The sequence below is a fragment of the Pteropus medius genome, unplaced genomic scaffold (assembly GCF_902729225.1).
Source record: "Pteropus medius unplaced genomic scaffold, Ma_sr-lr_union100, whole genome shotgun sequence".
Taxonomy (NCBI): domain Eukaryota; kingdom Metazoa; phylum Chordata; class Mammalia; order Chiroptera; family Pteropodidae; genus Pteropus; species Pteropus medius.
Genome location: NW_024340848.1, coordinates 7,029,522 through 7,043,171, shown reverse-complemented (window position 1 = coordinate 7,043,171; position 13,650 = coordinate 7,029,522). Strand labels below are relative to the sequence as shown.

Below are 13,650 nucleotides of genomic sequence, written 5' to 3'. Positions count from 1 at the left end.
CACAATTCAAGTCAGTCCACAGCAGAAGTTCAGAACAAAATCTTTAAGTCCCCCTTCACCTACCCTCTTCTCAAGCCCCTGTTTTGTAACGCAAATGCAGCTTTTTGAAAGGGACTAATCTTGGCACACCTGAGAGCTTGACACACTACCCCAAGTTCAAAGAACTCTTAGAGTAGAAATTATGTCATTCATGTAAAAGCACTAAAAAATAAAAGAAAAAAGTGAGTTTTTGAGTGTATCCAAAAAAATATATCAGTCCTTTAAGTATTCCATTTATTTTATAAAAATATAAAAGTATTTATTGATTTAATTCAACTGTACATTTTCATTTTGTAGTCAAGGAACTTTAAAAAACAGAGGTGAAACAACTTCTACGGTCAAAACTTAAAAGCTGTTGCCTTTGCTACAGACATGTCCTCAATAGCAATTTAAAAGTAAGGACTTAAATTATGACTATATTATTCAGGAGTAGACTGTATGTGAAATATCCTGATGATAGAACCTAAGAATGTGGGAATTTTGGGGATATCAGAAACATTATTTAAGTCATCTCATTGCCAACACTACTCTAAACTTTATTAATATAAATTAGTTAAATAATTAATTAAGGTTAGCTTAATAATCCTGTACCTGAATCATGCAGTTAAATACTCAACCTCTCATTGGTTATGCACACAGACTTAGAGCATGTATCTGATTCATTCATTCAACAATTAATTGAATGTCTATTCAAGGCCAGTAGCCTTGTTAGGTGTTGAGATGTAAAGATGGATAAGATAAAGTCTTTGCCCATAGGATGTTTAAAGTTAAGTAAGGAAAAAATAGATGAGTTAATAGTTGCAACCAAGAGGTACTAGCACTAGAATAATAGTTGGTCCAGGTTATGGAGAAGCATAAAGCAGAGTAGTCAACTCAGTCTCTTTGGAGGTATGTTTACAGAAGAAGCAAATCAAAATTCTTATTAACAAATCAATTAGATAATATTTTCTTGTCAGGTTGTTGCCAGCCACTTAACTCATTCCCATGTGCTCTAATCGTAAAGGCAGAATTTTATTAAAAAGCAGGCCCTATGACCCCCTTTTGCCTCAAGAAAATAAACAAAGACACATTTTATCAAATACAGGGCTTTGTTTGACAGCAATAGATGTATTTGCTAGTAGACAATGTACACCCATAAATGTCAAATACTGTTTAAAAGTGCATTGAAAAGCAATGCTGCAGGCATGTGTATGATCATAGAGTCTGGCCACTCCTGACAACTGACTGGAATGTGAAATTGAAGGCTGATAATGAACAAAGGAACACGTCAAATAGGAAGTTAGTGTATAAAAACACTTTAGTGCACAAACAAAGCATTAAGATACAATGCAGCTCTCCAAATGTGGGTGGGGTTGGGAGTCCACTGAGGTTATGAGTCAACTTTTCAGGCAGCTGGAATGATTAGGTGCAGATTGCTATCAGATCAAACACCATTTTTTAATGCTTCTGGATTCCTGCCTTTGGCCCTCTTATTACATTCAAGTCACAAAAATTAGAAGGAATTATGGCACTTGCTTGCTTGTGGGTTATTTTATGTTGCCTCTAGAAAAGGGGAACGTTATGTTGCTGGGTAAGACAAACGTCCTTATTTAGGCATGGACTGTATGGAATGGCCTGTCCTCAACACATCCAGCACTGAAGCTGGACCAAGCAGTCACCCTGTCCATAGGTGGTGTAAGAAACTAGGGAAGTCTACAGCCATGCCACCCTGAACAAGCCCAATTCTGTCTGATCTCAGAAGCTAAGCAGGGTCAGTACTGGTTAGTACTTGGATGGGAGACCACCTAGGAAGACCAGGTACTGTAGGCATAAAAAATAAAAAAATAAGAGATTGTAAGATGACAAGGTCCTTGCAATCTGTGAAGTCAACCAAGGGTTGCCTTGCCTAAAAAAAAAAAAAGAAAAGAAAGAAAGAAAAAGAAAAGAAAACAAAAGAAATGAGGGAAAACTAGCCCAACTATCTAGTCCTTAAAGATGCAGGCACAAAGGCTATGGTTCCTAAAGCAAGATGAAAATAGCACAGTGACATAACAGCAGGTAGGGGCAAATAGTCCAATATAATTACCAGGCAAGTGTGTTAGATGGAGGAATTTATACCAATGGAGTTTTTCCTCTACTATGTAGAGTTTGTAGACCCAACCAGGTAGGGTTCTTATTCTAAAGATAAAAATTGGAGGGCTTGGTTGGTCAACAAACTTTCTAAACTAAGAAAAGCATAACCAAACAGAATTCCAGAAAAATATGCGGATGTTTGTCACTGGGTAGCAGTGGGACCACAGCTGAATTAGATCATTAAAAGCCCCAACCTCTGAAAAGAGTACCAAGTCCCTCCCTCCAACTATGCCATACATTGGTAAGAAAAAAGACAAATGCCTACTATTATAATTTCTGTTCAGCAATGAACTGAAGAGTCTAGACAGTGCAGTAGGGCAAGAAAAAGAATTAAATATATAAGAATTAGAAAGGAAGAAAGAAAATTCTCAACATTCGCAGACATGATTTTGTATGTAGAAAAATTAAAAGAACCTACAAATAAATTACTTGAATTAAAAATGGTTTCACAAGGTTGCCACTTACAAAGTCAATATACAACAATTGTATTTTTATATATCAGCAACAAACAGAAAATAAAATTATTTAAAAAATATTATCTTTAAAAATATATTTTAAAAACATGCTATTTATAATAGTTTCAAAAATAGCTTTAAAAACCTAGGAATAATAGATAAGTAAGAATTCTACCAGAAAACTATAAGATATTATTCAGAGAAATTAAAGAACAACAAAATTAATGGAGGGATGCTAGGCTCATAGATTAGAAGCATTAAAATTATAAAGATGTCAGTTCTCTCTAAATCAACCTAGAGATTCATAGCAATCTTAATTAAAAGGCTTTTAAAAATATTTGTGTTTTAGTAAATCTTAGAAGTTTTCATAACAAAAAAATGTGTAGCTATGTGTAGTGACAGATGTTAACTAGACTTATTGTGGTGATCATTTTACAGTGTGTACAAATATCAAATCATTATGTTGTACTCTTAATACTAATATAATGTTATATGTCGATTATATCTCAATTAAAAATTTAAAAAGTAAAATGTTTGGGTTTTTAGAAAATATTTGGAACCTGACAATCTGTTCTAATATTTATATGGAAATGCAAAGGCCAAGAAGAGTAGCCAAGATACTTTTGAGTAAGAAGATGAGAGGACTTGCTCTGTTGGAATTAGGATAGTGCACTATTAGTGAAAAAAATTGAAAAATATGAAGCAGAACAGAGAGTTCAGAAACCAATCCACATCATATGGCAATGGTAACACTAGTGAGAGTGTAAAAAAGCAGTCTTTTCAATTAATGGTTCTACAAAATTAAGTATCCATATGGAAAGTAACCGAACATTATACTGTACACAAAAATCAATTTCACATGGACTCTGGAAATGGAGAAATAGCTCCTACACGACCAACTCTCCCATGGATAATAATAATAAACGGGAAAAATATAAAAAACAACTCTGAATGCCTGAAGAAAAATCAAAAGCAAAGAGAAACACAAGAGGACACACCTGTGTTTGCGGGGGAAAAGGAAGGGTACAGCAGTGGATGAATTTCCCACATTGTTAAATAAAGCTTTTTGCCTATAAAATCTCTTGCACGTGTATAATAGACAAGAAAAAGAATGCCTTTATCAGCCAGTACACATGGTTAAAAACTGGAAATAGGAGAGTTTAAGCAAATCACGGTGGTATATTTACACCATTGACTATTCGATAGCATCTAAGATGAATAAACTTAATGACATGCAGTAATATTGAGTCCAAACACTATAATTAAATAAAATATTTCATCAATAAGATTATACACAAAAGTTTTAACTTGAAAAAGTTTTCATAAGTTAAAAACAAATTAAAGTGAAAAACATACTTTTAAATAAAAAAGTTTATATGGCTAAATAAAATCAAGGGAATAAAAATAATTAACACTGAGTTAATGGAAGCAGGTATGTTCTTTACTGGGAAGATCATTTGGTTTGATATAGGTTTATCAACAGATTTTATTTTGGAAGGCAGATTCATAGGTACTTGTAACATTATTAAATAAACAAATAAATGAATAAATAGCCCACTGATAGAGCAATTATAAATAAAAGTGCATCATGAATCAGAAATTTTGATTAATTTTGTGCTCTTAGAATTTACAAAAGAAAGCTAGAGAAGGATGAGAGAAGGAAAGAAAGGGAAGGAATAAGGTAAGATGGACAACTCGGGTTTAGGGAACAAAAAGACTGAGATTAGATATTATTGTTATGAGATTTCCTTTTAGCAGCCCTTGGCTATCAGAAAAAGGGTAGGGATGGGGTTCATTCAGGGCTGGCAATTGTTCAGGGTCTGCAGAGGGAGGCCCACGGCGAGAGGGATAGTAGATTGCAGCTGAGACCAAATCCGTGCTGACAAGCGCAGGAAATTGGGGACCCTGGCTGCTCAGCAGCTAGGACAGGACTTTGGGAGACTCTCTCTGGTGATTTGAGTGGTGTTGTTGTGATTTTGCAACTCATTATTGGAGAGGGAGTAGGGCACTGAATGAGTCAGAGAGGCTTGAGGAAGTAGGTGGAACTGAGAATCTGAGCCAGGAAGGGGCTGAGCCTCCGACTCAGAGTGGAGATGGTAAAGAACATCAGCTTAGTTCAAATCCCATTTCTTCCAATTTTGGTTGTGTGACAAGTTTGGTTGTGTGATAAGTAACTTTTGGACAAGTTACTTATTCATCTGCTCCAATGGTTAGTCCCCAGTTGCAAATCGAGGTAACTCTTACCTCATACAGTTTTCCTAAAAACTAAATAAGATAATGTATGTAAAAGATACAGGATCTTAAGAACTCAAGAAATGATGGCTCTAAAACAGTCAACCTGCTCAGCAAATGAGTTTGAAAGCAGACCCATTCTTAAATAGGAAACTGAATCTTCCGGGGAGGAACACACAAGGCAGGGCATTCTGGAAGCTGAAAGGGAGGATTGTCAGACAGAGGGACTCTGTAAAGCTGGAAGCATGGCATGGCTTATTCACTACCCTGCTGGAATACTTGAAGGGTGCTCCTTTTCTCAGAGTTATTCCTTTTTTTTTTTTTTTTTTAACGCCTACAGCACCTGGTCTTCTTCCTAGGTGGTCTCCCATCCAAGTACTAACCAGGCCCAACCCTGCTTAGCTTCCGAGATCAGACAGGATTGGGCTTGTTCAGGGTTGCATGGCCATAGACTCAGGTTTATTCCCTCTTGAAATCAACCAGAGCATGTGTCATGATATTTCCAAGTAACTCCACCACACCAGAATCCAGTCTCCTCATTTGAAAACTGTGGGAAGGATTTTGCATTACACAGGCCACATGATAGGATGACTGTCCAACCCGCCTCATTCATTTGTTTGTTCACGGCTAGCTTTCTTCTACTTAAAAAAGCACTTACCTCTGGAGAGGTAAATCTCTCCATTGCTTTTACATGGTTTTTGGGATCTGAAATCAGTACTTTGTGAAGTTGTCTGTCTTGGATTATATGTAATGTCTTTTTTCCCTTAGGAGTTTTTTTTTTTGGCGGGGGGAGTAGGGGGTGAGAGGGAGCTGTTGTTTTTCTTGCTCTGTCATCCTTTTGAAAATGACATCCTAGAAATGAATGAGGAAAGATGATATAATTGATCTGTATAGTCCCAGTGTCCACGTATGGCTGGAGCAGTAAGAATAAAGGGACAGAAATCTCAAAAAGATGAAAATTTGGCAGTAACCAGTAAAGGGCCACTTACACATCTGTTCCCTCCTGTCTTGACTGATTCAGCTCCTCTCTTCCTTTCTCAGGCTTTATGTGGTTCATCGTTTGAGATTTTTCCCCTTTGTGGGGCTGTTGGGTGGGGGGCTGATAGTAGAACTAGGCAGTTAGAGGAGTAGGACTAGAGAGCTGTGACAACAGCCTAAGGTCGGCTTTTGTCACAGTTTGTTCATTTCCTCCTTAACAGGACAAACAGGCTGTATTACCTTTCGAAGCCAGTATGAAAGCTTATGAATTCTTTCACCGCATTTGCTTATGACCAGAATTCCACAGTCCTCTAACTATAGTTGCCTGCTCTCGGTGTTCCAGGTGTGATGACTTGGCTTCAGCACTTTGAAGGTATCACCTTTACTGCCCAGTCACTTCCATGTGGTTTACCACCTCCATGGTTCTAGAAAAATATGATAGTGAGCCCTCTGAGTGAAAATCGGTGAGCAGAGACAGAAAAGATGGAGGAAAATTATTTAGTTCACTCTGATCCGTTGTCTTCCTTTGGGACTCAAATATTCTCCCCTCTTTTATAGAAAATAAAGAGAGAAAGAGAAAGAAAGCCAGTCTGGTGTTGCAAAGGTATTTTTTTTTTTATTCCCCAGCAACCTCATTGCTGCCTCCTAGTGAAAGTTTTAGAATTGAAAAAGACCATTTAATGGGGAGGTTTTAAGGGGGAAAAGATACTAAATTTACACAGACTCACAAACTTTTTCTGAGTGTCTGTCTCTGTTTCTGATTAGATATATTTGTAAGCACAGGTATGACTGTGACCACAAAGAAAATACAGAGCCCATACAGACTACTGATCAAGGTACACTGTTCTCTAGGTGTTCGCAATCAAGAGTTGACAATATAAAGCCCAACAAACTTATGATTCTCTTTCACTTTTCCTTTACTGTTTACTCACACAGACTATTTGCTTTCCTATAGCTTGGTATTTTTCATTTTTAGGTTAAAATTATGCAAGAGCAAAAATATAACAATCTATCAAGTCAAACATAAAATCTGTGGAAATTAAAACTGACTTTACAATTGGGTACATAGGAAAGAGAATGGCAATGAAAACTTAACTTTGTGAAAAGCTCAACCAGATTCAGGCAAGAAGTATGAAGGCTGGTTAATAACAGCAGTGCCCGCTGCCTTCCTTTCACATATGGCTTATTGTGAGGGCCTTGCGATAGCTGGCAAGCATACCTAAGAATATTGATCTCCTAAAGACTGAAATCGAAAACCAAATTTCTCCTATTTTGAAATCTGTGAAATTTTATTTATTGAGTGCATAGACAAACAAGCACATAAACAGCCACTTTTTTAGGTATGGAAAGCACCTTTGTTTTGCACAGATCAACATTTTTGGACTTAAGAACTTTCAAATTTTGTTTATTTAACATCACCAAACAGGCAATATTGCACAATTTACAAAACTATATCCAAGGAAGCTTATGTATTTTATTTTTATTCATTGCACATATAAGCATACATTTCAATCACATATACAAACGTTTCTTTCCATGGTATTAATTTATTGCAATAATTTTAAACAAATTTGAAAAGAGTATATCATAACTTAACTAACCAATATAAAATATCTTTTCTCAATCCTTATGCTTTTGTATATGTCAAGATAATTTTTATGATTAGATTCAACTTTATTCATATTGTTTAGTGAATAACAGTTTTTCATATCTTACATCCCCATACATATGCTTTTAGTATGACAGTGTATAATATTTTTGTCTCAAACCTATTATACACGTTAGTAGGTTAAAAGCTCAGGGATGACAATTTTGGAGTTTATCATCACAAAACAGTATATTTAATATTTAGTCTATGTAATTACACCTGCTAATGTTTTAATGTTGCTCCACCCAGAGTCTGTGAATAACAATGTCTTTATAGAGCCTGTGAAGGAATATAGTTCTAGAGAAATCAGTCCAATTGTTTAGCAATACAAGGGCATAACTTTTACAAAGTAAACATTTGTAAATGTGATATCTTAAGAAAAATGCAGACTCCTATACATTTCACTGATTTGCATTAATTTGCAACTAAAATTAAAGCAACAAACTCTATTATTAAAATGAGCAATAAAACAAGCCTAACTTTTAAATAAAACTGATGACCTAAAACGGTTTTTATTTAAGTTCATAACTACAATCAATGCTTTGTGTCTGTATGTCTATGTATGAATTGAACATATGTAGCAGGGAACACTTAAAGAGTTAAATGCTTATAGAACTATCTACTCGCACACACCACATGGCTAGGTCAAATCCAAAACTGCCAAAGAAAGAAGGCAAGCAAGTTCTCCTTGAAGGGCAGGCCAACTTGTGAGTAAAATCTCCAGACTGATCATGTTATAAGTATGCTGCAGCATACCAAGAAGTGAGAAAAATATGCACACAAAATCATGCTGTTTGATTTTTGCATCATGTCAATTATAAAGAAAAAACTGCTCTTACCAAAGAAAATTGTGCTTAATAACATAGAAATATGCCAATAAGGCATGATTGGCATGTTTTACTTTTTAATTTCAGAGAAACATTTCATATTTCTTATTGACTTTGAACACCTTCTCCCTCTCTGCATTTAAGTGAGATACTGTAAGTTAGGTGTACCTTGAAGAGATCAACATATAGATGGCTCTGACGACCGCAAAAACAAAACACCCAGAAATTTTGAAGAGCTGAATATTCAGACAAAGATGCCTATTCTCAGCTTACGCTAGCTCCTTTTCGAAATGATTGCCAAAAGCACGCTTAGTCCTTCACTCTCCTACCTCTGACTGGGTGCCTCACCTATGCCAAGAAAATGTGGGAAGCATCTGTGCCAAGTAACATTAGGACCTCCAAGGGAAATGAGTACTTTCTTGCTAGGAAAAGTCTCCAACATTTTCTAGAGTGTGTCCCCTCTTCCTCCGTAGTTCGCAAGGTGCTCTCCCTGCTGCACGTCTCGATCCTCCGGGCAGAGGATCCCAAAGCCGCCACCAGTGCTGCTCCAACCGGCCAGGGTAGCCGGGATGACACCGGGGCTGCCAACGCCAAACAGTGCGCAGACTCTGCGACGCGCTGCGGGCTCTCCACTCGCCTAAACCTGCTCTCAAGTGAAAAGGGGTGGGAGGAGGAGTATGAAGGGGGGGAGGGGGCCGGTGGGGATCCTGTTTAATTCGAGGTCCTAGGGGTGTGGGAGCGAAGAGGCTCCTCTGGTCCCTCCTCCCTCCTGGAGTCCTGAGCTCCACCTCCTCCGCAAGCCCCCAGATATACACACTCTCAGCCGCTGCTGGACAAGCACATCCAGAGCCGGCTGCGGGCGCCTGCACACGCAGGTAACGACACTCACCTGAGCCGGGTAACAGGGCTCCTGCCGCCTCGGGAGCCGCGGAGTGGTGGCCTGGGCCGGAAGGGGCCCACCGTGCTGCAGGAGTCGGGGAAGCAGGAGCAGCCCCAGCGAGGACCTGCGAAGTGAGGTGACTGCGCGGTTTCCTTAAATTCTCTCCTCTAGCCCCTCTGCCTCCGCGCCTGCTTGGTTCTGTCCGGAGAAACTAGGAGAGAGGGGCCCCCGGCTCGGCGCACACGCGGGCGCACACTGCGAAGCGAGCGCACCGAAAGGGGCGCAGCGGCGCAGGAAACTTGGGCGAAGTTAGTTGCAACTGCCGGGCGGCGGCAGAGAGGAGCGAGGAGAGGACGAGGCCAGTGCCCGCCCAGCGGCGCCGCACGGAGTCAGCGCCGCCCTCCACGCCTGGCGCGCTCTGGGAGTTCGAGTCGGCTGGCGCGCCTGGAGGGGATCCGAGCGAGGGGAGCCGGCATGGCCTGGGGGACGGCGAGACGCGGCGCCTTGGCGAGCAGGGAGGATTTCCTCTGAGGCCCGGCGACCCCAGGTTTGATCAAGCCTCATCCAACCTCCTTCCCCGACTGGCAGCCGGAGAGGAAGACCCACGAGGCAGGTGCTGGGGGTGCGGACAGCTTCCCTCCCCACCACACACAAACCCAGCCGTTTGGGAGGGTTCCCATCAGCGCGCCCTGCCCGGAGTCAGGAACACAGGCTGGTGCTGCCGTGTTGTACTGATATCCATTGCTGCGCTCTGCGATCCCGTGGTGTGCCCGGACCCTCCCCCGCCTCCTTCTTCTCTTCCTCCTTCGGGGCCACCTCCTTCCCCCCCTGCTCCTCCACCCCCATCTGCTACTGTCAAATGAGAAAGTCACCGAGAAGAACCCAAACACTCCTGCCGCCGAGAGCCCCCTTTGGCACTTGGCAGCACGCGGTGGCGGACTCGGCTCAACTTGGTGAAGCCTCCGCGACGCAACTTTCCACGTTGCTGTGCATTTAGGAGAAAAAAGGCCGAGGAGCAGGAGAGCTCTGAGGGGCAGCGGCTACCTGCAGAGAGTTCGCAAGCAAACGTCACCAGAGAGGAAGGACAAAAAGAAAGCAAAGGACAAACTGCCACCGTGGGGTGGGGGCACTGCCTAGAAGTTATCGTGCTCCGGAGAGGATTTTCCCCGAGTGCTTGGCCAGAGAGATTGGGACAGTCCAGGGCGCGGCGCGGCGCGGCGCCGGGCTGGTCCCCCGGCCCCCTTCTCCCAGGCGGGAGCGACGCCGGGGCGCGAAGTCGGGTACGGCGAGTGCGGGCGGGCCGAACGGGTCCCCGAGGACAGCCAACATTGATTTCCTCCGGGCCGAGGGTGACGGCCCGGGCGGCGGCGGCGGGCTGCAGCCGCGGCACGGAGAAAGCATGTCCAAGCCGGTGGACCACGTCAAGCGGCCCATGAACGCTTTCATGGTGTGGTCGCGGGCTCAGCGGCGCAAGATGGCCCAGGAAAACCCTAAGATGCACAACTCGGAGATCAGCAAGCGCCTGGGCGCTGAGTGGAAGCTGCTCACGGAGTCGGAGAAGCGACCGTTCATAGACGAGGCGAAGCGGCTGCGTGCCATGCACATGAAGGAGCACCCCGACTACAAGTACCGGCCGCGGCGCAAGCCCAAGACGCTGCTGAAGAAGGACAAGTTCGCCTTTCCGGTGCCCTACGGCCTGGGCGGCGTGGCCGACGCTGAGCACCCGGCGCTCAAGGCGGGCGCCGGGTTGCATGCGGGCGCAGGCAGCGGCCTGGTGCCGGAGTCGCTACTCGCCAACCCCGAGAAGGCGGCGGCCGCCGCCGCCGCCGCCGCCGCGCGCGTCTTCTTCCCGCAGTCGGCCGCCGCCGCCGCAGCAGCAGCCGCCGCCGCCGCCGCCGGCAGCCCCTACTCGTTGCTCGACCTGGGCTCCAAGATGGCAGAGATCTCCTCGTCGTCGTCCGGCCTCCCGTACGCGTCGTCGCTGGGCTACCCGACCGCCGGCGCTGGCGCCTTCCACGGCGCGGCTGCGGCGGCTGCAGCGGCCGCCGCGGCCGCCGGGGGGCACACGCACTCGCACCCCAGTCCGGGCAACCCGGGCTATATGATTCCATGCAACTGCAGCGCGTGGCCCAGCCCCGGGCTGCAGCCGCCGCTCGCTTACATCCTGCTGCCGGGCATGGGCAAACCTCAGCTGGACCCCTACCCCGCGGCCTACGCCGCCGCGCTATGACCCCGCGGGGCGGCCTTGCGAGGACCAGTGTGCACACGTGTACATATGTATAGGTACGAGCTCTGCGGCCTCCCTGTGCGCCCTCCCGCGACGAGGGCCCGGGTTTGTATGTACATAAGATGTATAGGTGCCAGGCAGCGGCAGAGATGCCAGTCGGGGCGCGAGTGCGCGGGAGAGTGTGCGTGTGAATTCACAGTATCATTTCAGACCCGCACTTAGGCAGCCAGCAAGAGGGCAGTTGTATCCTGCAGCAGTTGGTGATTGTTTTGCACTTCGGAACCTGTTGCGTTTTGGCCCACAGAGGTAAAGGAATAACTTTTGACTGTTGGGCTCTCCAGTTTTGTTTGTTGGAAGTTTACTGTCGGTTTTGTTTTTGTTTCTCATCCCGCTCCCCTCCTTTTTTCCCCCTTTGTCTGCGTTGCATGCACTCTGTTCAAATGTTAGCTCTGAAATGGCTGGCACAAGGGAAAAGCTGATCGGTGTCATTAGTTTCTCGGAGCTGGATGGCTCTGAGCAACCTTGCTCCCTATTTGTACTATTTGAACTTTGCAAATTTCTGTTCTTGCAAGCAGAATCGCCAGACCGGATCCATTCTTGACCAGTGACCGGCTCGAATCTGGCCTTTTGTATATGAGATGATCACGGTTTCTTTTGTTTATCACGCCATATACAAATCAGAGCTAGAGCTCTTTCTCAAGAGTAAGGAACGCAAACAAGAAATGTGTGTGAGATGAAAAATTGTCAATTGGATTTTCTCTCTTAATAAAAAACAAAACTGCTAGAAGTCACCCTGAGTCCACTCGCTTGGAATTCTGACACAGTTTCCAGAAAGTGCAAAGGCCCTGTTCCTATTTTCCCCTTAATGGCTGCGTTCTCATTAAGATTATAATGTGTATATGTTCGTGAAAACATTGAATCAGAATGTGTTATTTGCGTTGTCCTAAATTTGAGTCGATTTTAGACTCTAAAGCATTTGAGCAAATGTCAAAGTTAACTTAAAAATTGCGGGACTATTTCAGAATCGCAATTTTATCTAAGATTAAATCAGACCTTTTTTGTCTGAGTGGTAATTATATATTTATTATTTAGCAAAACAAAAAAAAAACCCACAGAATTGTTTTGACAGATGTCTCTCGTTTTCAGCTAGCATTTCTCCAACTTGAACCGTTTAAATGTGTTTTGGAGTTCCCTCCCTAATTAGCTTATTTTTTAGATCATCTGCAATTCATTTGCAAATTACGATAAAACACATTTTAGAGGAAATAACCTTCCTCAATTATAGCTTTTTTGTTTTTTTAATGTATATATTTTGACTAATGTTTGTGAATGAAGTTGGCTAACATGTATTTAGTTTCCTTTTGGCTTTATGTAATATAAAGTTTTTAAAAGTTTAAGTATTGGTTTTAATCTTTATGTGTAAATGGTTTTCTTGTGTGATCTTCTAATTTAATATTAGACGTCTAAACTATATCTGTAAATTAGGATACGACTATCACTCTGTTCATTTTTTTTGAACAAAGAGTTTAAATAAAGCCTGAACCAGGGAAAAGAGAAAATCCTCTATTTCTTGTTGAGTTCCTAACAAGATTTTTATCTGAATTGCCCTTACGTTCCTGGTCCAGGTGAAATGTAAGGTATCCTCCAAAGGCAGCCTTTGTTTCACTTTTGAATAGATTTACTAGGAAATCTAAATCAAGCCATTGTTATTCAGAGCCAAAAACCTGATTTATCACATTTTTTAATCGTGAATAGGAAAGAAGAAGATAAAAAAAAAAACCAAGTAGTTGTATTATCTTGGGAAAAAAAAAAAGGCATTCATGAACCAGTAGAACAGAGCCCATTGAAAACATCCAGACTGGTCAAAGCATTTCACTAGTTTCCAGTAACATTTTAAGAGGGGAAAGTTGCTTGACCACTTTATCTTGCTAGTAGGAGAGCCCCACCACTTAAATCAGGGTAATTTGTTCACGTATCTTTGGCATATTCCTTATTTACACCTTATGATTTTGTTTGGAAGAATAATCACTGCTAACAACAATGTACAACTTTTGGCCTCTTTAGGGCTTTATTTTGTCATGCTAATGGCATTAAAATAGAAATACAACAAATTCTAATGGAGAGGGTTGAATTTCCAGGTCTAGACAAGTTTCTGCTGGAGAAAGTTTTGAAATCATAAAGAATTTTAATTTTAGTAAAGAAAGGAAGGATATCAGAGAAAAAAAATTTACTGTAGGGAGATCTTTATTCTC

The 13,650-nt window shown here is 42.5% G+C and overlaps 1 protein-coding gene and 2 pseudogenes across 2 annotated transcripts; 2 read left to right on the top strand and 1 right to left on the bottom strand.

Annotated features, from left to right (window-relative positions):
• Positions 1–1,729: 1,729 nt before the first annotated feature.
• Positions 1,730–1,848, top strand: LOC120582744 (uncharacterized; annotated as a pseudogene).
• A 3,321-nt stretch (positions 1,849–5,169) lies between these two features.
• On the bottom strand, positions 5,170–5,291 carry LOC120582850 (uncharacterized; annotated as a pseudogene).
• A 4,770-nt stretch (positions 5,292–10,061) lies between these two features.
• On the top strand, positions 10,062–12,946 carry SOX21 (SRY-box transcription factor 21). Of its 2 annotated transcripts, XM_039837461.1 has the most exons (2): positions 10,519–11,007; positions 11,074–12,292. In XM_039837461.1, the coding sequence occupies exons 1-2, from the start codon at positions 10,571–10,573 to the stop codon at positions 11,399–11,401; spliced, it is 765 nt and encodes a 254-aa protein (XP_039693395.1). In that variant the 5' UTR covers positions 10,519–10,570; the 3' UTR covers positions 11,402–12,292. The 2 variants fall into 2 exon arrangements, with proteins under 2 accessions (XP_039693387.1, XP_039693395.1); XM_039837453.1 differs by having other exon boundaries at positions 10,062–12,946.
• Positions 12,947–13,650: the final 704 nt, after the last annotated feature.

Excerpts from the sequence above, each read along its gene's own strand:
- SOX21 (XM_039837453.1), top strand. The coding sequence starts at position 10,571 with ATGTCCAAGCCGGTGGACCACGTCAAGCGGCCCATGAACGCTTTCATG.